This window comes from Giraffa tippelskirchi, chromosome 5 (genome assembly GCF_054371585.1).
Source record: "Giraffa tippelskirchi isolate mGirTip1 chromosome 5, T2T-mGirTip1v1.2.pri, whole genome shotgun sequence".
Classification (NCBI taxonomy): Eukaryota; Metazoa; Chordata; class Mammalia; order Artiodactyla; family Giraffidae; genus Giraffa; species Giraffa tippelskirchi.
Window position 1 is genome coordinate 121862869 of NC_137279.1, and position 26153 is coordinate 121889021.

General features: G+C 39.4%; 1 protein-coding gene across 1 annotated transcript in view; it reads right to left on the minus strand.

Annotated features, from left to right (window-relative positions):
• Window positions 1–8180, minus strand: part of PALMD (palmdelphin) — a 60606-nt gene extending 52426 nt beyond the window's left edge. The window contains exon 1 of the mRNA XM_081493257.1: window positions 7987–8180. Coding sequence (XP_081349383.1) covers window positions 7987–8031 — 45 coding nt within the window. The 5' untranslated portion in view covers window positions 8032–8180. The remainder of the gene's footprint in view (window positions 1–7986) is intronic.
• Between the last annotated feature and the right edge of the window lie 17973 nt (window positions 8181–26153).

Sequence of the window (26153 nt, forward strand, 5' to 3'; positions counted from 1 at the left end):
GAGTGGGTAGCCTATCCCTTCTCCAGCAGATCTTCCTGACCCAGGAATTGAACTGGGATCTCCTGCATTGCAGGCGGATTCTTTACCAACTCAGCTATCAGGGAAGCCCCTCTGACACTCCTAATTCCTCTTATTTCACTTCTTTTCATTTATAAGCACAAGACTTAAATAAATATTGCATGTTGTTGAGGGTTTCCCAGGTGGCTCAGTGGTAAAGAATCCCACCTGCCAATGCAAGAATCACAAGAGATGTGTGTTTGATACATGGGTCGGGAAGATCCCCTGGAAGAGGAAATATTCATGCTGAGATAATCCCACAGATAGAGGAGACTGGCGGGCTCCAGTTCATGGGGTTGCAAAGAGTCAGACACGGCTAAGAGACTGAGTACATATATTGTTGAAGCGAAAAATAAATGAGGTTTGGCACATAGTAAGTGCTCAATAATCTTTAATTGAAAAAAGGAGTGAGAGAATGAGTGGATAATGGGCATTTCTAACAGCTAAAAGTTAAACCTGGATGAAAGTAAAAACGTCAGCTTTATTCTTACCCATTTTCTCTTCAGCTGGGTTTGTTCTCTATGTATTGATTCTAGTTCTCAGAATTTTTTTGAGCTCACTAACCGTTTCTCCCACCCCAGCCCCAAAGTACTACTTTTGTGCACTTCTATGATCTTCTGCAGTTTAAGATCTAGGAGTTTTCCAGCCTGAGTATCCCCTGTTATTTAGTGACAATATTTTCTAATGCCACCATGGGAATGGAAATCAGAAAATTCATTGCTTGGGAAGGAGGATATGAACAGTATATAGGATATTACTGATTATAAGAAGATGTTTCTGTTTTTGTGGGAAAATCACTTGGGCCATTTCATCATTCTTCGATGTGTACCATGTTAACTTCCAGAGAGGAACTCTGTAGAGATAACTCAGTCCTTCATGTCATTATTTCAGAGAACACTGGAGACAATGGTAGCCTCAGTTCAGTTCAGTTCAGTTCAGTCGCTCAGTCATGTCTGACTCTTTGCGATCCCATGAATCGCAGCATGCCAGGCCTCCCTGTCCATCACCAACTCTCGGAGTTTACCCAAACCCATGTCCATCGAGTTGGTGATGCCATCCAACCATCTCATCCTCTGTCGTCCCCTTCCCCTCCTGCCCCCAATCCTTCCCAGCATCAGGGTCTTCTCCAATGAGTCAACTCTTTGCATGAGGTGGCCAAAGTATTGGAGTTTCAGCTTCAACATCAGTCCTTCCAATGAACACCCAGGACTGATCTCCTTTAGGATGGACTGGTTGGATCTCCTTGTAGTCCGAGGGACTCTCAAGAGTCTCCTCCAACACCACAGTTCAAAAGCATCAATTCTTTGGCACTCAGCGTTCTTCACAATCCAACTCTCACATCCATACATGACCACTGGAAAAACCATTGCCTTGACTAGACGGACCTTTGTTGAAAAAGTAATGTCTCTGTTTTTTAATATGCTGTTTAGGTTGGTCATAACTTTCCTTCCAAGGAGTAAGTGTCTTTTAATTTCATGGCTGCAATCACCATCTCCAGTGATTTTGGAGGCCCCAAAAATAAAGTCTGCCACTGTTTCCACTGTTTCCCCATCTATTTGCCATGAAGTGATGGGACCAGATGCCATGATCTTAGTTTTCTGAATGTTGAGCTTTAAGCCAACTTTTTCACTCTCCTCTTTCACTTTCATCAAGAAGCTTTTTAGTTCCTCCTCACTTTCTGCCATAAGGGTGATGTCATCTGCATATCTGAGGTTATTGATATTTCTCCCGGCAATCTTGATTCCAGCTTGTGCTTCTTCCAGCCCAGCGTTTCTCATGATGTATTCTGCATATAAGTTAAATAAGCAGGGTGACAATATACAGCCTTGACGTACTCCTTTTCTTATTTGGAACCAGTCTGTTGTTCCATGTCCAGTTCTAACTGTTGCTTCCTGACCTGCATACAGGTTTCTCAACAGACAGGTCAAGTGGTCTGGTATTCCCGTCTCTTTCAGAATTTTCCACAGTTTATTGTGATCCACACAGTCAAAGATTTTGGCATAGTCAATAAAGCAGAAATAGATGTTTTTCTGGAACTCTCTTATTTTTTCAATGATCGAGCAGATGTTGGCAATTTGATCTCTGGTTCCTCTGCCTTTTCTAAAACCAGCTTGAACATCTGAAAGTTCATGTTTCACATGTTGCTGAAGCCTGGCTTGGAGAATTTTGAGCATTACTTTACTAGCGTGTGAGATGAGTGCAATTGTGCGGTAGTTTGAGCATTCTTTGGCATTGCCTTTCTTTGGGATTGGAATGAAAACTGGCCTTTTCCAGTCCTGTGACCACTGCTGAGTTTTGCAAATTTGCTGGCATGTCAAGTACAGCACTTTCACAGCATAATCTTTCAGTATTTGAAATAGCTCAACTGGAATTCCATCACCTCCACTAGCTTTGTTCGTAGTGATGCTTTCTAAGGCTCACTTGACTTCACATTCCAGGATGTTTGGCTCTAGGTGAGTGATCACACCAGTGTGATTATCTGGGTCGTGAAGATCTTTTTTGTGCAGTTCTTCTGTGTATTCTTGCCACCTCTTCTTAATATCTTCTGCTTCTGTTAGGTCCATACCATTTCTGTCCTTTATCGAGCCCATCTTTCCATGAAAAGTTCCCTTGGTATCTCTAATTTTCTTGAAGACATCTCTAGTCTTTCCCATTCTGTTGTTTTCCTCTATTTCTTTGCACTGATCACTGAGGAAGGCTTTCTTATCTCTCGTTGCTATTCTTTGAAACTCTGCATTCAGATGGGAATATCTTTCCTTTTCTCCTTTGCTTTTCACTTCCCTTCTTTTCACAGTTATTTGTAAGGCCTCCTCAGACAGCCATTTTGCTTTTTTGCATTTCTTTTCCATGGGGGTGGTCATGACCCCTGTCTCCTGTACAATGTCATGAACCTCTGTCCATAGTTCATCAGGCGCTCTGTCTATCAGATCTAGTCCCTTAAATCTATTTCTCACTTCCACTGTATAATCATCAGGGATTTGATTTAAGTCATACTTGAATGGTCTAGTGGTGTTCCCTACTTTCTTCAATTTCAGTCTGAATTTGGCAATAAGGAGTTCATGATCTGAGCCACAGTCAGCTCCTGGTCTTGTTTTTGCTGTCTGCATAGAGCTTCAGTTCTGGTAATATTTAAAGTGCATTTCTATTTGCTAGCCTACTTTAATAGTTCTTCTTTTGTATAAAAATCAGCTATTTGTTAAAATACTGTGTACTAACTTAAGCCTCAAGAGACTTTTTAATCAATGTAATATTTACTTAGTTTGATGTATTCTGTTTTCCACTTATACTTGAAAACTTAAACTTTTTGGCTAAGAGATACTAAGAGATTAATTAACTTATTAATTTAGTAAGTTAAGAGTTGGCCCAGCTGTACCACATTTTATTGTGCTTCACTTTTATTTCGCTAGATATATAGTATTTATTTTCATAGATAATGTTTTTTTTTTAAATAGTTTGAAAGTTTGTGACAACTCTGCACAGAGTAAGTCTATTGGCACCAATTTTTTTTTTTAACAGAATTTCATCACTTTTACATTTTGGTAATTCTTGCCATATTTCAAACTTTTTCATTATTATATTTGTTATGATGATGTATGATCAATGATCTTTGTTCTTGTTTTTTTCCCTTTGTGAGCCGTCTTTTTTTTTTTTTTTTTTAATTGAGGTATAGTGACTTGAGGGCTGCCCTGGTGGCTCAGTGGTAAAGAATTCTGCCTGATAATGCAAGAGACACAGGAGATGCATTTTCAATCCCTGATCTGGGCAGATATCCTGGAGAAGGAAATGGCAACCCACTCCAGTGTTCTTGCCTGGGAAATCCCACGGACAGAGAAGCCTGGTGGGCTAGGTCAATGGGTCACAAAAGAGTTGGATACGGATTAATGACTAAACAACAACAACATAGTTAACCTACAATATTATATTAGTTTCAAGTGTACAACCTAGCAATTCAATATTTTTATAGATTGTACTCCATACAAAGGTATGTAAAATATTGACTATATTCCTTGTGCTGTACATTATGTCCTTGTAACATTTATTTTTATAACTAATAGTTTGTACCTTTAATTCTCTTTACCTATTTTGCCCCTACCCCACCCCTTTCCCTATTCTGGGGAACCACTACTTTTCAAAAGAGGAACAAGAAGACTGGCACTTGATTCTATCAAGTTTCAGGCATATACATTTATTTGTTAAATTTCTTGCAGTAGAAATAACGACTTTTTGGACCCTCAGAATCACGTGGGATAAATATTGCAGTGAAGATTATTTCATTCTGGTAACCACTAGTTTTTTTCCTGCATCTGTGAATCTGCTTCTGCTTTGTTATAATTGTTCATTTGCTTTATTTTTTTAGGTTTCACATACAAGTGAAAGCATACACTGTTTGTCTTTGTAATCAGTGATCTTTGATGCTACTACTGCAAAAAGATTACAACTCTCAGAAGACTCAGATGATGTTTAACATTTTTTCGCAGTAAAGTAGTTTTTAAATTGCGGACTTCCCAGGCGGTACTAGTGGTAAAGAACACACCTCCCAATGCAGGAAGCTTAAGAGATGCGGATTCGATCCCTGGGTTGGGAAGATCCCCTAGAGGAGGGCATGGCAATCCACTCCAGTATTCTTGCCTGGAGAATCCCGTGGACAGAGCAGCCTGGAGTTCATAGGGTAGAAGAAAGTTGGATACAACTGAAGAAACTTAGCACTCACTCATGTGTGTTATTTTTTAGACATAATAATATTGCATTATGTTATATAGTTGAAACACTAATTTTATCTGCACTGGGAACTGAAAAATTCATGTGACTCATTTTATTGTGATATTTGCTATATCAAAGTGATCTGGAACCAAATCTGCAGTATCTCCGAGGTATGCCTGTACCCGGATAAGGTAATGAAGGAGAAACAGGAGAGTAAGTATACAAAATAGAATCCATACTTGGTATACCCAAATGAAGTGCATGTTCAGTTACTCAGTTGTGTCCATTTCTTTGTGACCCCACGGACTTCAGCCCTCCAGGCTCCTCTGTCCATGAAATTTTCCAGAAAAAATACTGGACTGGGTTGCTCTTTCCTTCTCCAACCAAATGAAGTACCCTATTTAAACAATCGTTTCTGTGTACTTTCATAATTTTTTCTTTTATTCCCTTTAAGTCTTTGAGAAGCCTTCTGAATAATCTAAAATTCAACTTACTGGTATGAGAAATAAAGGCACCATCACAGTAATTTAGTTTTCAGTTTGAGAGCCTAATGTCACATTCCATCTACTTGCTGTGTTTAATCTGTTACTTTTCAAAAGAGGAACAAGAAGACTGGCACTTGATTCTATCAAGTTTCAGGCATATACATTTATTTGTTAAATTTCTTGCAGTAGAAATAATGACTTTTTGGACCCTCAAAATCACGTGGAATAAATATTGCAGTGAAGATTATTTCATTTCTCAACTAAGAATTAGAGGAATAAATTTTAGTTTGAAAGTCAAATAGATCTTAGAATGTTGAAAGTTTTGTTTGCTAATAAAGTGAAGTCTCTGAATCGCTGTGTTTGGTTACATTGGGCAACTGTCTTTTGATTCTGTTCTTAAAGTATATAAAAACATTTCAGTGTAGGGAAATAGAATGAAAACAGTTAAAATGATATTGTTGTCTCCGAGTTTTAGCCTAGGTCTGAGAGTCTGAAGATTTTAAGTGCTTTCAAAAACGAGACAATCCCTGAAAACTCTCTGGACATTGTGTATTTTCATTTCCCTGGGGGAAGGGGAATAGCTGAGGTGGCTTCCTGGGTAAGGCAAGGGTGGAGAGAGCTGGCATTTCCCAGGGCGTCCGGGAGGGAGATGAGTGGATGTGTTGTTTCCATGGACACACCAGTGCTCCATTTTTTCATCTTCAGTGGTGACCTATGTGACTGGACTTGGTCCAGTGAGGTATAGACGAGGGGAAATTTGTCCCCATAAACTTTTCTCAATTTTTTCTCTACAATTTTATACAAGTGTTTTACTTCCAAAATATAATTATTTTGTAATTTTACTTTCTAGATATGCTTATTCTTTCTAATGGGATATGGTTAAGCTAATGAAATAATCCCCAAACTAGTTGTTTTATTATTTTTTTAATCATCATAAAAGTACACACTAGTATATTCAGGAACCTATTTACTCTCTGGTCTGCTTGTAAGGCATTTAAAGCATTATGACTTTTGTCCTAGTTTTATTTGCAGTTGGAACCCTTAGCGAAAATTCCTAGTTTTCCTGAGTGCGGTCTTACCCTTAGAACATGTGCTGCTTCAGTATGAGTTGTAAAGTGCAGCGGGCATGATAAGGGCTGAAGTAAGGGTAGGCTGCGATTCAAAAAGGAAAATGTGGCAGAAGGAGCTATGTGTGGATTTCATCAGATATATGATTTAATTTAATTAATTAGGAGATAGAAGGGTCAGGAAAAGCAGAGCTTGTGCCCACACAACTCACACAGTCCGATAAAGTAACCTTTAGACAACAGCTGTAATGTAAAAGACCCATGCCAAAAACAACAGAGCAGGGCCCAGTTCCTGTCCCTTAGAGCAAGACAGCTGAAACAGTGGCTGAGTTTAACAACAAAAAGAACAAAGCAAAACAAACAATAATCCAAACCAAGGTTTTCTGAAGAAAGGAAAATGTACTAATTAGGAGTTGGACATTTCGAGAGCACTGCCTTATGGAAAAAGTGCCAACTTTATCTGTGGACTTTTGGTTCCTAAACCATTGGCTGAGAAAATATTTCAAGTTACTGAATGCTTTCTGGGTGGAACTGAAACTTCATATCTGTTTAATAAAAAATTCTAAATTGGGCTTAGCATAATAATAATTTATGCTATGAGAATTTGAAGAGCAAAGAATAATATCTTTCTATTCACTCTAATTTTGCATCAGTTTTCTTCTCACAAGACAGTAAAGAGTTATTTTTATAGATAGTAATGTCCAATATACATTTAAATTAATAAACCCACATCTGTGATATTATGCATCAGTTTTTAAACAGTACTCTGACAGCTAGCTTCAGTGTCAGAAAATGCTGGAAAAATGGAATGGTGATTTCTAAAGTGTTTTTTCTTTAAAAAAATTATGTGATAAGGTGTAGCCAATGATAAATGATTGTGCCAGAGATTTCCAGGTGACTGCCAAATAGAGGACTTTGTAAAATTGAAAAAAAGCTGGATCACTTAAGGAAAGTAATTCATTTCATACTTTGACTCTTTCCCAGAACAAACATAAAAAATGCACTATTCTCCTTCCTGGTATTAACAAAATATTTTCCAAATCCATTGCATTGCATGCATTACATTCCTTTATCAGGATCTTATTCAGTTTGTGACTCTGCTGGAAACTGATATCTTAAAATTAATCTGATACGTGCTTTTACCTACTTTTCTCTTGTTTAATCCTTAGCTAAAGTACAACGACATTCATTTTAATTCTGTAAGGCTTTGTGGAACACATTACCACAACTACAAACGAAAAGCTTCAAGTTGTTTTTTTAATTTCTTTTTTCTCCTCCTTTTAAAAGATTTTCACTTTTTGGTGAGTTAATTGTTTTAAAAAGTTTCCAAGTTGAAGATCAGTTTCTTGATCTAGTGTTTGTCAAATATAAATGTAAGGAAAATCTATGTTTTTCAGGTATATGATAGTATAACCAAACTGCCTTAAAAGCTTCTGACTGCTGTTTAAAACATAGGTACAGTTTCTGTGAAAATCAAGAACATTTGCTCTCTACTTAGGTTCGGAAGCCCAAGAGGTACAGAGGGTCACCAGGGTTAAGAGAGTGGCAGAGACTTGCCCGTGAAAGGTGACAGTTCTGTTTTTTCGCTAAGGGGGCTCAGCAGCAGGGGCAGCAAGCAACGTGTCTGTCATCCCTGTAAGCAAGCACCTCCGTGAGTTATAACTATGCAGACTTACCGTGATGGCCTGGAGTCTCTCCTTCACCAGCTCAGCTTCTTCCATTCTAGAAGTCGGGGACAGGCAGCCAGTGAGGGAAGTCCAAAGCTACCATAAAGCAGGAGCCTCCTTGGGGAGAGGAGTGGAGCTGACAGAAGAGAAGCCGGGAGAGACCCACTCCTGCACCAGTGGAGAAAAGCAGAAATCCCCGACTCGGCAGGACCGTCTCTGAGCAGATGTACAGATCAGCCCAGACAGACACATGTAATGAGGGTGTGCCGGGGAGGCAGACGCTGAGGCTGCTGGCACAGGCTGACTGACAAGTTTGAACGGCAGCGGCACAAGCCCTTTTCCTTCAGGAGCTGCCAGCTCTTTGTTGCAATGTGCACAGTGAGCAAGGCACATTTTCTTATTAACTGTTCCTTACCCAGTTCATTCTTCTCTAGGAGTAGCGCCAGGAGCCCATGCTCTGCTTTTCATCAGCCTCAGCTCTAGCCACACACAACCAGACCTCTGCATGTGTGGGTCTGTGTGTGTTTGTACACAGTTGTTGACCCCTGCTCTCTCTCTATCAGAGTTGCAAAGACAGAGCCTTACCTTGACTGGGCCAAGTCACTTGCTTGCTTTTCTTCCTTTGATTGCTTTCAGATAATAATAGAGAATTCTGGAGCAACTTTAGAATTTAATCTAGTGGTAAATTTACACCAGGCTGTCCTCACCTCTTTCTTCTTCTACTCCAGCAGTTTGTTTCAGTTTGGAATCTTTAGGTCATGGAGAAATTAAAGACAGTGACGCAACTCTGTTAAGAACTTGGTTCATTAGCCGTGTTCAGTGTGGTTTAAATGTCAAGTACCACTTTCTGTTATTTCTGACTTGGACTTCTATGGGATGCATTTCTTTCTTGCACCTTGTTCAGCAATGACACTCAGGAAGGTGGCCATTTTGACCTTACCAGTTAGGCAGGAGAAAGGAGTGTGGCCACTTTGAAAGTGTGATGAGACATTCTGTAACTCATGTAGTCTGACACCATGTGAGAATTCCCTGGCCCTTTGGAAAAAAGAAGTCAAGCCCAGTGAAACTCTTAGCTCAAAGCAGAGTCTTGGAAGCTTTATGATTGACTTTGTCTATTTTCTTTCCCCTACCCTTTCTTTAATTAAATTTTGACGCAATAAATCCTAATTATCGTCTACCTCATTGTTATATGTGTAGATGCTGTCAAGCACTTTCATATCAACATTCAGCTAAAGAAGTTAAAAGGACAACCCAAACACTGAACAAATGGTTTACTTTTCTTTGCATTATCGATATCAGTAATAATAATGGCCAATATTTATTGAGTACCCTCTATAGGCAAATGCTTTACATCAGATTTATCTTACAAGAGGCTGGAAGATATTAGCCCTATTTTAAAAATGAGGGAGCTGAGGATCAGAGAGGTCATTTGCCATATAGGTAATAAGCACCAAAGCCAGGATTGGAACCTGGATTTTCTAACAGTCATTCATTAGGTCTGCCCAAGAAATAGGCTGAAGATTACATCCACCTTTGTGAGAAAGAGTTGGGCCCTCAGCCTCCTCCTCCATCTAGCTTCCAGAACACTTAGAGCTGGGCTTAAACCCCTTAGTTGGAACCCTGTAGGGATCTCCTTAAGTAAACTTAGTGACCCCAGTGAGAAAAGACTTCCCCATATTGTCATTTAAAGCCATCCCACCATAGAACCCTGTTTTCAGAATCTGGAGTCATACTTGAGAATAGTTTGCCCTTACTCATCCATCCTCAAGAGACATTTAGGGAGACTAGAGAATGGGAGAAATGATCAGGTGTAGACTAAGTTTGATTACTATTGGATGAATATTTAACCTTTAAAAATTTCAATTTTGTTTATCTGTGGATCCTGGCTGCAATTAAAGACAAGAGAATGATAGTGATAAATATCTCAGTCAAAATTGCATATTGTCTGCCCAGAACAGATGGCAGTCATCCAATTATTAACCTGGATCTTTTCCTAAAAACAATTTACTTCTCAAATCTCATTTCTGTAATGAGAAAACCCAAGTGTTTTCTAGTGTAAGGGAAGGACTAGATTAAATAAGAGGATCAGGGAACTGAGGAGGGAGCAAAATTGTGATAACTGATTGGTATCGTCATGTGTTTATTCATTTATTTCACTGATAGTATGAATTTGCTAATTTGCTAATTGTAAGCCTTTGCTGTCCATTTATTCTGCACATATTTGTTGAGCACCTACAATGTACCAGGCATTCTACTAGATGTTTGACATACATGGATATACAAAATTCCTGCTCTGCTGGAACTTACATTCTAGTGGGCAGTAAAACATAAAATATAATAAACAAGCAAAACATAGGATGTGAGAAGATGATTATGTTGGTCTGAGTCCAAATGCCAAGATGGATTAAATATGTTTGATTTTATTAGGAGAATGACAGTGTGAGAGAGAATGGGGAGGTAGGCAGCAAACGCTGGAGATGGGGAGGTCTAGGAGAGTGGTCAGAACATGGTGCAAAACTGACCAGAATAAAGATAAGAGTGAAGGAAAATCGAGTGGAAACAGCCCAATCTATTGTGCAGTTCAAGGAAGATCGGCAAGTATTTATCAGAGGGCACTGGAGCCAAAATCAGCCACCAGAGAGGCCCTGTGTCGCCCAGGAATGAGCCTACTTAAGCATTCTTGCCAGACTCAATCAACGGCTGGGAGTAACTCTTAAGAGGCATGGTCTTAGAGCAAACACAGGGATGGATTTCAGAGTACAATGGTTGGATATTCCAATAGTTGGATGTCTGAGAGACACATTCTCATGACAGCCACTGTGATCAATGCTGTGGAAAGCAAATAAAGCAAAGGAGGAGAATAAAGATCTCTAATGGCTGGCACCAAAGCCTTTGACTGTGTGGATCACAACAAACTGTGGAAAATTCTTAGAGATGGGAATACCAGACCACCTGACCTGTCTCCTGAGAAATCTGTATGCAGATCAAGAAGCAACATTTAGAATTGGACATGGAATAACAGACTGATTCCAAATAGGGACAGGAGTACGTCAAGGCTGTATATTGTCACCCTGCTTATTTAACTTATATGCAGAGTACATCATGAGAAATGCTGGGCTGGATGAAGCACAAGCTGGAATCAAGATTGCCGGGAGAAATATCAATAACCTCAGATATGCAGATGACACCATCCTTATGGAAGAAACTGAAGAAGAACTAGAGAGGCTTTTGATGAAAGTGAAAGAGGAGAGTGAAAAAGTTGACATGAAACTCAGCGTTCAGAAAACTAAGATCATGGCATCTGGTCCCATCACTCATGGCAAATAGACGGCAAACAATGGAAACAGTGAGAGACTTTATTTTTGAGGCTCCAAAACCACTGCAGATGGTGACTGCATCCATGAAATTAAAAGACACTTTCTCCTTGGAAGAAAAGCTAAGACCAACCTAAACAGCATATTAAAAAGCAGAGACATTACTTTGCCAACAAAGGTCTGTCTAGTCAAAGCTCTGGTTTTTCCAGTAGTCAAGTATGGATGTGAGAGTTGGACTATAAAGAAAGCTGAGCGCCGAAGAATTGATGCTTTTGAACTGTGGTGTTGGAGAAGACTCTTGAGAGTCCCTTGGACTACAAGGAGATCCAACCAGTCCATCCTAAAGAAAATCAGTCCTGAAGGAAGGACTGATGTTGAAGCTGAAACTCCAATACTTTGGCCACCTGATGCGAATAACTGACTCATTTGAAAAGACCCTGATGCTGGGAAAGATTGAAGGTGGAAGGAGAAGGGGACGACGGAGGATGAGATGATTGGATGGCATCACAGACTTGATGGTTGTGAGTTTGAGTACTCTCTGGGAGTTGGTGATGGACAGGAAAGCCTGGCGTGCTGCAGTCCATGTGGTTGCAAAGAGTCAGACACGACTGAGCGACTGAAATGGGCTGATCTCCAAACTGCTCTTTGAAAAGTCTTTATCTCTGATAGAATCATTAAAAGCATCTTGGCCCTCAGATTTATTATGTGATCAGTTCAATTCAGCTCAGTTCAGTCGCTCAGTTATGTCCGACCCTTTGTGACCCTAGGGACCAATTCATTTCTATTCTTGCTGTTGACTCTTACTCTCCAATATCACTGGGCCATGTGAGTTTTTTCACATCCTTTCCATCTCTAGTATGGGATGGGATGTAACTGCTATACACAAGTAAGAAACAGGTATGTATTAATAAGGGCTTCCCAAGTGGTGCTAGTGGTAAAGAACCTGCCTCCAATGCAGAAGATGTAAGAGTTGTGATTTGATCCCTGGGTCAGGAAGATCTCTTGGAGGAGGGCATGGCAACCCATTCCAGTATTCTTGCCTGGACAATCCCATGTTCAGAGGAGCCTAGTGGCCTATAGTCCATGGAACCACAAAGAGTCAGACACTACAGAAGTGACAGCACACACATGTATTAATAGATGGGGTGATCACATAAATTCCAAGAGATTCCAGATACTGTTTTATAGTCATGCTAGGATTTTCCATATAGTGGAGTTGACAATATGCCTATTTCTTTGTTAGGTAATTTGAGTTTTATGATTTAGAGGCTGAGTGAGGGAAATACAATAGGCTTTAAGACCATCTAAAGGGTAGGTGTTCATCTTACCTGAACTATTCATGGCATTGGGCAGAGTCGATTCCTCTTTCTGTCTTTCTTCACTTGGCCTCCAGGATAAGTGCTCTCTTGATTTTACTCCTACCTCACTAGTCTCTCCTTCTTAGCCTTCTTTGCTGATTCCTTCTCTTTCCCCCAACCTGAACACCAGGGTTCTGTTCTTGGTGCTCTTTCCTTTTCTATTCTTCTCTATGCACTCCCTAGGGATCTCATTTCATCTCATTCTAATGCCATTTATATGCCAAGACTGCATTTATTTATGGGGCTTCCCAGGTGGCTCAGTGGGTAAAGAATCTGTCTGCCAATGCAGGAGACACAGGAGATGAAAATTTGATCCCTGGGTTGGAGAGATCCCCTGGAGGAGGGCATGGCCATCCACTCCAGTGTTCCGGCCTGGAGAATCCTGTGGACTCCTAGAGGAGCCTGGTGGGCTACAGTCCATAGGGTCACAAAGAGTTAGACATGACTAAAGTGACTGAGCACGCATGCATGCATTTATTTGTATCTACAGCTTAGACTCTTCCCTTCTGCCCTAGGCTCTTAGGAACTCACTCCAAATACCTATATGGCTCATTCTCTCACCTTCTTTTAGGTCTTTGCCAAGATATCACCTTCTCAATGAGGTCTCCCCTGACCACACTATGCTGCTGCTGTTGCTTAGTCGCTTCAGTCGTGTCCGACTCTGTGCGACCCCATAGATGGCAGCCCACCAGGCTCCGCCGTCCCTGGGATTCTCCAGGCAAGAACACTGGAGTGGGTTGCCATTTCCTTCACCAATGCAGGAAAGTGAAAAGTGAAAGTGAAGTCGCTCAGTCGTGTCCGACTCTTCGCGACCCCATGGACTGGAGCCTACCAGGCTCCTCTGTCCATGGGATTTTCCAGGCAAGAGTACTGGAGTGGGTTGCCATTGTCTTCTCCATGACCACACTATAGAAAACCACAAACCTCTCTCTCTCTGATTCTAGCAATTCCCCTCACCTTGCTCTATTTTTTTGCCAGGTATTTGTTGCTCAGTCGTGTTCAACTCTTTGCGACTCCGTGGACTGTTGCCCTCCAGGCCCCTCTGTCCATGGGATTCTCTAGGCAAGAATACTGGAATGGATTGCCATTTCCTTTTGTAGGATTTTTTGACATAGCCCTTATCATTTTTACAATACTATATAATGCACTCTTTTTGCTTGTTGGTTGGTCAGATTATTGTCTTCTTTCACAAGAGGTGCAACTCCCACATAGTGAAGGGTTTTGTCTGCATTTGGACATCAACACTTGAAAAGATTCAGTAACTTATCAGGGAGTCACATACTCAGTGCACAGTGAGACCAGGATTTAAATCTGGGCTTGTCTAGACCCGAAGTTCCACCCCAGTCCATTACATCATCCTACCTTTATTTTCCCTCAGTTGTAATGAGACACCATAACACCAGGTTTAAGTACATATATTAATATATGCCTAGAATAGCATATTATGCATGACAAGCCAACTCAGTCATTTTGGTAATTTGTGGAACCGAGTTTTTAAGACTGCACACAGTCTGTAACTATTTTTCCTTAGGAATTTGTTTAAAGATTACAACTTTTCTGTAAGTGAAGTATTCAGAGATATAGAGGTATACCAGTACCAAAATTCTACTAGCATATATTTGAAGAGTGTGTGTGGTTAAGCATTCTGTTTTCTCTTTGAACAACTTAAAAGTTCTTTCATGCTGAGTTTCCTAGAATTAAAACAACTACTTAATTTAGTGAGAAAAAATATTTAGAATAATTGTTGAACATTTTGGAGATGAAGAAAGCAGCCATTTTCTGAACTCAGCTTTAGTTCTCTAATAGCCTGTCCAAAATAGCCACAGGAAACCCCCCCCCCTCAACAAACCTATTAACCAGTGAAACATACATAGCAAAATAATTCCCCAAGCACCCATCAAACAAAATGGCAGTGTTCCATAATTTATTTCTTTTCTCATGTGCACATAAAATGAGAAGTTAATATTTAACATATTTAGAATCTCATATTTTAATTTCCTTTGACTCAGTTTACAAATGGACATGAATATAATCAGCATTGTAAAAAAGTGTTAGCCATGGTTTAAATCACAGAAAAGCAAGAGTCTAAAGAGTCTACAATTACTGTTCCACCATGATCAAGGGCTATAGGTGTCTCAGCAAAATAAATTCAATTCACCACTCACACGTCCAGACCTAGTGGCTTTCATAACCATGTGCAGTGTGCACCATAGAGAGGATAAAAGGACCATGTGAGTTGAGCTCTAAGTGTATTGTTTTGAGTCAGAGCTTTTGGTGAGGACATTTACCTTATTCATTTTCCTGCCTTTGTTAGCAGTGTAAGGAAGCTGCCCTTCCCTTGGCATTGTTTTCAGGTTTGGGTGTTTTCAAAAGTGCTGTTCCACTGTGATACCTTCACTTGAGGCTTTCATTTTCAGTCAGTCAATTCAAGACAATACTTAAAATATTTGGATCAAGAATGTTCTTGAAGTGGTAAGTATTTTGAATGGTGTCAACAATATATGATACTGCACATACTGAACTGGATACTGAAATTGTCTAATTTGCCTCTGAGTGTACTTAGCTACTCTTTAAACTTGAAAAGTTTGAACTTTCTTTGTTTCTTGTTTTGAAAAATTATTTTGTATTTTTTCCTCAAATTTGCATTTTAGTTTAGAGAGTGATTGCAAGTTTTAACATTTGTGTAGTTGGAAGTTTTTTTTTCTAGATTTGCACAAAGAAATACTGAGTGGGAGCCCTTGAAAGGAGTGGGTAGCCATTCTCTTCTCCAGGGGATCTTCCTGACCCAAGTATTGAACCCTGGTCTCCTGCATTGCAGGCAGATTCTTTACAGTCTGAGCCACCAGGGAAGCTACCATCTGGCCCCAGAATTTTTGCATTACCTTCTTACTTTCTCTTTAAGTTTGAATCTCAGGTTTTGTTGGTATAGCAAAATGAATAGCCTTATATCTATATTGGGATCATAATTACAAATGGAGAAATTGAAATTAATCATTGAGGAACTATCTTCCCCATAAAGGAGTTACTGGTTCCATCATTCTGCTAGACTGTTGAATTCAGACATGGGAATTCCTGGTTTTCATATTTAAATCTCAAATACCTGTATTCCCTAAAAGTTTCAAAGATCAGTTTGGCTGTCACAGGAATCAATTATGGAACTGGATATGAAATTGTAAAGAGGTGCCACTGTTACATGGAAACCCAAGTACCCTGAGTCCTGATCATTTGTTCATTCTCCTATCCCTACATCACACATTGGTTAAACATCTACTGACTATGTAACTAACTTCATGCTATTTGCTAGAGTCAGAGATGAATAAGACAATGAACTCTTTCAGTGGAGAAGACAAGAGGTAAACAAAAGACAAGTAAACACTGTGTGAAAAGTGCTAGGTCACCAAAGTCAGACACTGGACAGAGGGGAGACCAGAGTTCAGCCAACTCATCCTAGCAAAAATGAGAGCTGAGCCGAATGTCTGAATCTTTTAGATTTGGACAATTAGGAATTAGTTAATCAAGAGAATGAGTCAGGTTGGAGGGTGGGAAAGCAAAAGGGAAATTGTACAGTAAACAGTCTTTGATTTTCTAGATCATCATAGACAAACTGAATATTCCTCCAGATATAGATTCCTTAGCAGATGATGGAATGACTTACTTCCCAAATTGTCCACATACAGGCTCTGAGGACCCCAGTTTATTATGTAAGGTATGTGGTATTCAAAGGCTATGCATATTTATACACATATTATAAATATGTTTGTTTACATATAAACACACATATTACAAATATTAGGGCTTCCCTGGTGGCTCAGATGGTAAAGAATCTGCCTGCAATGCAGGAGACCTGGGTTCAGTCCCTGGGTTGGGAAGATCCCCTGAAGAAGGGAATGGTTCAGTTCAGTTCGGTTCAGTTCAGCCCTGTTCAGTTCAGTCTCCCAGTTGTGTCCGACTTTGCGACCCCATGAACCGCAGCACGCCAGGCCTCCCTGTCCATCACCAAATCCCTGAGTCCACCCAAACCCATGTCCATCGAGTTGGTGATGCCATCCAGCCATCTCATCCTCCGTTGTCCCCTTTTCCTCCTGCCTTCAACCTTTCTCAGCATCAGGGTCTTTTCCAATAAGTCAGCTCTTTGCATCAGGTGGCCAAAGTATTGGAGTTTCAGCTTCAACATCAGTCCTTCCAATGAACACCCAGGACTGATTTTCTTTAGAATGGACTGGTTGGATCTCCTTGCAGTCCAAAGGACTCTCAAGAGTCTTCTCCAACACCACAGTTCAAAAGCGTCAATTCTTTGGCGCTCAGCTTTCTTTATAGTCCTACTCTCACATCCATACATGACCACTGGAAAAACCATAGCCTTGACTAGATGGACCTTTGTTGGCAAAGTAATGTCTCTTGCTTAGGGAATGGCTACCCACTCCCAATATTCTTGCCTGGAGAGTTCCATGGACAGAGGAGCCTGGGTGGGCTACAGTCCATGGGACCACAAAGAGTCAGACTCAACCAAGCGACTAACACTTTCACTTTCATTATAAATATTAATGATCCTTAACTAATTCTTATACATCAAAATCTTGATATCCTAATTAGAAATTTAATAAATATAGGTGGTTTAGGAATCAGAGAGACTTGGGCTTATTTTCCAACTTTTCCACTTACTAGATGAGTGAACCTGGAAAAATCACTATCTCAGAGAGTCTATTTCTTCAGGTGTAAACTGATAGTTTAGGTCTCATAAATTTTTTTATCAAAGTTAAATGAATATTTAGTTAAAGATGGTCACAGAGCATAATAGTTGTTTACCAAATGGCAACTGTTAGTATTAATTTCTTATTGTTCAAGTCAGGTTCTTAGAAAGGCTTATTAAATCTTACAGGCACAGTATTATTTCTTTCAGTGCTTTCACATGACTGCATCTTTCTCCACACATAACCTAATACTGTGATTGACTTGTTCAGGAGAAAGACCAGAGTCTCATTCTTCTCTGCGAGCCAAGAAGCTATCAGACGGGTTCATTTCCAGCATGGGGAAACTGAGGCTTAGATGGACTGACTAATTTGAGCAGGGAGCCAATTCACTAAATGGTAGCACTCTCTGTCCAATAGTCTTTCCATTAGACTGTCTATAGAAATCTTGGAGGTCTTGGTCTGATTCTTTGTTATAATGGAAATATGCTATAAGCTTATCCAATTAGATTGGCTACTAGGCAGAGCCATCACTCTGAAAGCTAGAGTGTGAGCCAGTTATGTTAAAGAGGATTTGCACGGCAAAGCAAGAAAGGAGCCAGCTGTCGGTGTGTTTACCCATCAGTCCGTTTTGCTATTAAGAGTGAAGGCTCTGAGGTTTTTACTGACATATTGGATTCTAGACAATGGTAATTCTAGCCTGAAGATTTTTGGAAATAAGTGTTTTGAAAGATGCCAACTGAAAGTTTACTTCTAAAATATTTAATGGGTCTCTCTTTGGAGAGATGGATGTTATGTAAGGGCCAGTGATTATTGCATGCCTTAGACAGGCCTTTAAAAAAGAAACAAAGGCTTAAACAAAACAAAACCAAAAAATCCCCAAAGCTTTTCATTTAGGAGGTTTACTCTATTTTAGCACAGTATGAAGAATCACTGTTTTGTGATTAGATCTGTTATCATTAGGTTCTCTCCTCTCATCCCCCTTCTCCTCTTTCCCTCTCTCGACTTCTCTCTGGTGAGATTCTAATTGTAGGAGTTAGATTGCTTAACGTCCGCCCAGGGCAAAGGCTGAAAGAATTGCAGTATGCTGTCATGCAGTGGTGTGGGTGGGGTGAGAATTTAAGAGAATATTAGGTTCCAAGAAATATAGTTGCCACAAACAGATTTGTAGGACCTCCCTTAGAGCTGGTTAATTAGAATTCTTATTTCCTATGAAATTTGAAGTTCTTAGAGTCTAGTCCAAACAGTGACAGAGATAGCTGCCACGTTATACCTAAACCAGTTGTCCAACAGCCACTTTTTTAAAAAAAGAGATCTAAGCAACAAAAATATCCCTCTGTATATATCTGATTTTATTTTAAAATTTATTTTATTGAAGTGTAGTTGACAACAATATATATCATCTAGTTTTAATCTTATTTTATAAAAAATATTTTCAGAAAAGAAATTTAAAAACAAATTAGATAAAAATTTCCTTCGAAGTGAAATCCCAAAGAGCAGTTCACTCTGTTCCTGAAGGACTTTGGAATTCTTAAAAATGAAACTCTAAGCCATTATGGTACCACAATAGCAACCAGCCCTCTAAAGGCAGTCCCTGAATAAGAGAATAGTAATTCAGTTGGGAAAAAAAGGTCAAGCCAGATGACTATCTCTACTTAACTTTGTCCAAGGCTTTATTAACTTACTATGGTTTGCCCATTTGACATTTGATTTTTTATCAAGTTATATTCTTATCTGCCTCTTTTATTTCCATATCTTTTCCGGAAATGGATATTAATGAAATAAAAATCACATCCTTTTGGGGTATGGGGCAGAGTCATTTTCCTTTGTTTGAATTTACCCAATATCCGTGTGTGAAGAAGACAGAAATGCATTTTATGATAGTCTAATGAAATAAATATTATGTTTCCTGGAGCTAGTAGTCAGCTCACTTCCAACTGTGCGATGTAAACACTTTCAATTTTGTGCCAAGCTTTGGGTGATTGCTGGTCTTCTCTCTCTTCCCACAAATCTCCCAAGTGCAAATGCACATGCTGACGAATGGAATGCAGAAAAATGGTATGCCATGGGTACACAGTGGGTGAAATGTACAGAGAGGCACTAAGGGCATTACAAATAGTAGCCCCCAATGGCAAGTTATTTATAACGAGAAGAAGCAGTGACTTCCTAACATAGGGCTCAAAATAAAGACGGGTTTGTCCACAAAAAAGAATGTGGTGATTCAGTTCTGTGCATTTGTTTATTGATGACCACTTTTTCCCCTTACGTCTTGACATTCCACCAAAGCAAACTGCATGATCTTCCCCTTGGAAACTAACCCAGAGCTTAGCTTTATTTACAAGTTTCATTATACTAAAGAGCAAAATGTTCTCACTGATTGAATAGCTATCACATCACAGCCCACTGATTTCTCTATTTGGGAGAAATATTTGACTCCTATAGAGAAGTCCTAAATGTTAGCTGATTCACGGTTAGTTTTGTCTTTATACTTACTGCAGCCCAAACCACTACCTTTCCTTCCTTCCTTCCTTCCTTCCTTTCTTCCTCTCTCCCTCCCCTCCCTTCTTTCCTTCCCTTCTTCTTTTTCTTTTCTTTTTCTCTCTCTCTCCCTTCCTTCCTTCTTTTCTTTCTTTTCAGATTGGTGTTTCATACTTCAGGGATCCAAGAGGTTGAGAAGGATTTCGACTTTTGGGAGTGGAGTGACATCACAGGCTGGAAGTTCCAGTGTCAAAAATCATTGCAATGCATACTATATCCTTTATGGTCCAGCTGGCTCTCTAGGACAGATGTGGCCTAGGGAAGATCTTTTAGCACACAATGTTTATTCCAATATCAAAATGTAAATTCAACACTCTTCAGAAATAACATTTTTGAAAAGAGACTAGAATTTTTCCAAAGCCACTGTGATAAGATATTACAATACTAGTTGAGAGTCCTTGCTTCTACAACATTTTTACTGCAGCTTTTATTCCTGCTTCTGTCACTAGCCCTTGGTTCATTACACCAAACAAACAAGTGCCTGCTCGTTTGAAGCTTATAGCCAACATTGTGATTTAAGCAGCATGTGGAATTAATCTCATTGCATGGCCAGAATTACCTTCTCTCTCTCTCATCCAAATGTACACAGAGCTCTTGATTATTACCTGTACCCTCACTACTCAAAGTCTATCTGTCCCTCTCTCTTTCTCCTTTCTGCCTTTTAACCATAGCATTGTTATTCGTAGGTAAAACATAACTAAATGGGCCTAGGTATGTTTATTAATTTACCACCCCTCAAAGTGTTTAGGTCAATCTGAATGATATATTTAGGGATGAAAACACTTCCCATAGTCTAAAAGGAATGCAAGCTTAAGCATTCATGTTTTACTGAGTGGTCAACTCATGTACAGAAAGAAGTAACCCTTCCCCTAAGAAACTTGCTGGACATCAGTAGGACCTTTGTGCAAATTACAGCCCGCATATCACCTGTGTGTGTCAGCTGGTGGTGTATCAGTGCCTCTGGGGTGAGTTGGAAAGATGAATCACTTGGAATGACAAATAAATTCTCGGTTCAAACATGTTGATGGAAATCAAATGATGACTAAAAATCTTTTGAGATTTAAAAGTCTGTTCAAGTGTGAACCTTTTCATTGCTATACACCTTAGGGAAATGACTGTGGTGGCATGGTTAAATTCACGGGCTCAGCCAGTATTTGTTCTGTATTTGCCATGACTTGGGCACTGTACATGTGGCTGGCAAGAGGGTTCTAAGTAGCACTGACACTGTCTCTGCTCTCTTGAGCCTTACATTTCAGTGGTGAAAACAGACATGAGAAAAGTAAACATGGTTTACTTTTATCTAAAAGCACAGTTTTAGGTAGTGTCAAGTGCTATAGAGAAAACAAAGCAGGGCTTTCAGGAAAGCTACTGGTTGGGGTGAGCAGCAGTGGTAGGTGTGCTGCTGTGTTGGGTTCAGTTGTGTCTGACTTTGCAGACCCACCGCCTATAGCCCTCAAGGTTCCTCTGTCCATGGGCTTTCCCAGATCAGAATACTGGAGTGGGTTGCCAGTTCCTTCTCCAGGGGATCTTCCAAACCCAGGGATCGAATCCCTCTCTTGTGTCTCCTGCATTGGCAAGCAGATTCTTAAGGCGGAGTTGTAGGGTGTTTATCTAATTTAGACCAAGCTGTCAAGGAAGGTCTCTCTGAGGAGATAATATTTAAATTGTCCTAAGTTAAAAACTCAGGGATCTTTTTAAATTAGATCCCCTTCCTCATAGTTCTGGATCAATGATGCCTTACCTTGTTGGCAGGTATCAGTTGACTGCTGTCCTCAAGGTCCCTCCTATGATGCTTCAGAAGACATCCATTAGGGATAAGAGCTGTGAGTTTATTTCCGCTAGAGGCTTGCTCTGGAGGTCACCCAGTCCTGATCCTTCTCCTTAACGAATTAAATAAAAATATAGGTCTAAAACAGGAAAATTTTAGGGACACTTTCAAAAGTTTATAAAAGGTAGTATTTGAAAGAGACACAGGTGTATAATTGTATGGCTCAATTATGACTCATTCTTTCACAGATATTTATACAGAGGGAGCGTGAGTAGGCAGGGAGAACAGACTGTGATACAGGTCTGCCACCTGTGAAAGGAGATGGGCAAGGAAAGGATTGTGTAGAAAGACTTCAGAGCTCACTGCAATTTTGAAAGAGTCTTGGATAGGCTGATGGGGAGTTCCTGGGTCAAGGGAGTCCCACGTCAAAATAGCCTGCATTTGATTAATCAGTCCATGTCTCTGCCGGGGAGCCCCAAGGTGGAGACAGAGCTGATTTAAGACAGCTCCATGGTGTATGACATGCTTTCCAGGTGGTGAGTGCTAGAGAATTTGCCTGTCAATGTAGGAGACCCAAGAGACTTGGGTTCCATCCTTGGATTGGAAAGATCCCCTGGAGTATGAAATGGCAATCTACTCTAGTATTCTTGCCTGGAAAATTCAATGGATAGAGAAGCTTGGCAGCCTACATGTAGTCCAGGGGGTTGCAAAGAGCTGGACACGACTCAACACACACACACATACACACAGTGTAGACTTCCCTGGTGGCTCAGATGGTAAAGTGTCTGCCTACAATGCGGGAGACTCGGGTTCAACCCCTGGGTTGGGAAGATCTCCCAGAGAAGGAAATGGCAACCCACTCCAGTATTCTTGCCTGGAAAATCCCATGGACGGAGGAGCCTGGTAGGCTACAGTCCATGGGGTCGCAAAGAGTCGGACACGACTGAGTGACTTCACTTTTCACTAGGTCAAATTCCAAGAAAGATAAAGCTCCTTTTAATGTTTTCCAAAAGTTTCTTTCTTGGAATCTATTTTAATTCTGTCCTCCAGCTGGGCAAAGCCCACCAAACTCATTTGAAATTTCTTTTTTTCTAAAGAAACTTTATGGAGATACAAGTCACATATCATATAATTTACCCATTAAAGTGAATTTTTAGTATATTCACCTTTGTTTATCCATTATCACAATCAATTTTAGAACATATTTATTACTTCAAAAAGTAATACCCTTTATCCATACCCTTTATCTATCACCCTCAGTCTTCTTGTATGTGTAGCCCTAGGCAACCACTGATACACTTTCTGTCTCTATAGATTTGCCTATTCTGGACATTTCCTATAAATGAAAGTATGCAATATACGACCTTTTGTTTTTGACTTTTATTTAGCAAAATGTTTTTAAGTTTATTCATGTTGTAGCATATATCCGGACTTCATATATTTTTGTGGTCAAATAATATTCCATTGTTTGAACATACCATATTTTATTTAACTATTCATCAGTTGATGGATATTTCAGTTGTTTCTACTTTTGGTTATTAAAAATAATGCTGGTGTGAGTATCACTCAAAATTTCTATTCCATCTTTTCATTTTTCTACCCAGAACTTATTCTTCCTCATATCTAAGTCCAGAGATAGGAAAGCATGAGAATAGTCTAATGATTACAATTCATACTCAAGGGTAGATAGCTGAGGCACTAGATGCATTTTAAAAGAGGAACATTTATGACTCAAATAAATTTTGAATTAAGGAGGAGGTTGCACATAGTTCTTTTTGAGAAATGAAATCTTCCTAGTGCCCCTTTCTCACACTGTCTGCCACCTGTCACTGTTCTCTCCACACCCACAAAATTCCCAGAGAAGCCGTTTAGCAGTCATTTCTGAAAAGCTGTAGATTCTTTCAACAGTTCTGTTTTTAATCTTTTCTTATTTTCTTCTGGTCACATTCTATTTTTCTTCTCTATAGTAATTTTTTTCTGGGTGAATAAAAAGATTATTATTCTGAATCTTGTCATTACCCATAATTGTAATGTCTTCATCATCTCTTCCCCCTCTATAACCATTACTTCCTATCTTCTACCTCCCTCCTTCTGGAACTGCGATTCCAACAATTTGATTTTACCTAGATCTGCAATCCAGGGATCTCACTTACCTTTTCACTCTCACCCTCTCTATGACCTCTCTTCACTCTTGATCAAGCTTGAATTCCATTTGCAAACAGGGCATCACACCTGTGTATATTTCCCTGCCTGTTTTGACTTCAGTGTTCTTCCTCATAAAAGCCTCTAAATCCATTTGTCTCCTACATACCTACACCAATGAATCAGAACAGGACAAGAGAAAAAAAAAATCCTTGCCTCACTATATAATTTGCACTGATTTGTCCCACTGTAAATTGACTCTCTACTTCACGTGGACCTCTGATGCTTGATATTTCCTAGAAATGGAATGATTCCTGGAAATGGTTTTCCTAGTCTACTGGCTTTCCCAGTTTTCTAGCTAATTTTTTTCATATCTCTCCTCAAACCTCAAATACCTCCCCCATTATCCTCAGTCACATCTGAAGGAAAATTCTCCAGCCTCTAACCCCCATTTATATCTATCTGCAGCATCTGCATCCTTTAGCTTGACCCTATACATGTGCTTCTATTGTTTCTCCTTAGACAGAAAGCTGGTCTTCCCATTTTTGTGATGGATCCCATCTTTTTTCCTGCCAAAGATCGTTTTGTTATTGTTGTTCAGTCACCAACTTGTGTCCGACTCTTTGAGACCCCATGGACTGCAGCACGCCAAAGATCATAGTCCCAACAATTCTTCCCTCTCTCTGCTTCCTCAGTTTTCCACTTTCTTGGAATATTATTACCAATATATAAATATACTATTTATTATATTTTGTATCTTAAAACAAATAATGAAAACCAAAGCTTTCTATTCAGTCCACTCTTCTTGCTAGTTACCACTCCATTTCTCTGCTTTCTTTTGCAGCAAAACTCTTTGAAATAGTTGCCTCTATTTGCTGCCTTCTTGAAATCTCCACTCAAAGAGCTAATCAATATCACAAACAATATATCCAAAATTGAATGTATGGTCTTCACTCCTGTAATACTTCTTTTCCATTTGTCTCTTTCTCAGTTGATGGAAACATCACTGTTTTAACTGCTCAGAACTTGATCTTTTTCTCTCTTGCCCCATATCCAATCAGTTGGAAAATCTCATTTGCCCTACATTTAAACTTTATGCTTTATCTGATCAATTCTTATCATCTCTATCATTGGCACCCCAGTACAAGCCCTCTGTTGTCTCTCACCCTGCGTTGGTCTCCCTGTTTCCATCCTTGCTTCTTACCAATTGTTACAAGGATTGATCCTTGTAAAGCGTAAGGCAAATCATGTCACTTTTCTGCATATAACCTTCAGTGTAAAAGCCAAAATACTAACAACAGCCTACACAGCCCTGCATGAATTGAGCCTCTAATAATGTCTGACCTCATGTTCTTCTCCTTTTTCCCTCCTACTTACACAGCTGATGTGTTCTACCTCAGGACCTTTACACAGGCCTCTGTCTGGAATTATCTTTCTCTAGAAACCCACATGGCCAGCTCTTTCACTTCTAAGAGCCTTTCAAACATCACTTTCTCAATTATGTACACCTAAGTCACTCTATTTAAAATTGTAAAGCATCTCCACCCTGATTGTCTCACCCTGTTCTATTTTTATATAGTGTTTGCCACCTTCTAATATACTATATACTTCTATATATTATATAATTTCATTGTTTTTAATTTAATTACTTAATTTTAAACATTTTTAATTATTATTTTTGGCTGTGTTGTGTAGCACTCAGGATCTTAGTTTCCCATCTAGGGATTGAGCCTGTGCCCCCTGCATTGGGAGCATGGAGTCTTAACAGTGGATTGGCAGGGAAGTCCCCAAATGACTGTTTTTTAATGTTTTTTTATTTTTTTTATTTTTTATTGTCTGTCTTTTTCTATTAGAATGTAAGCTCCAAGAAGTCTGGGATTTTTGACTGCTTTATTCATAAACATTTAGATGCTCAATTATTATTTGATAAATATTTGATCATAAATTACTCTGGGAAGTTGAGAAATTTAGTATAGCCTATTAAATTTAATGATCAAATTGCTCTATTATGTGAAGTATCAATTTTTCTTTGAAAGTTTGGTGCAGGAACCACATATTAAATCTGAAGCTTATTTTTAAAAGATGTATATAAATATACATATTATGTTTATCATCTACATTGCCACCTCTGCCATAAGCTTTCATTGAAATGGTTGCTGTTTTCAGTTTGCTATAGAAAAATATTTGTTTTAGCTTACATTATATTTAAAAGCAGCATTCGTTTGATAACTAAAACCTAAATTCATGCATCTGTTTTAAAAAGAGAAGTTTAAAACAGTGGTATTAGCTTTGTGTCCTGGAATTTGGCATTGAGGACTCCCTGGAATTCTCCAACTGCTGAGACCTAGCTGAGAGCTAAGAATAGTGC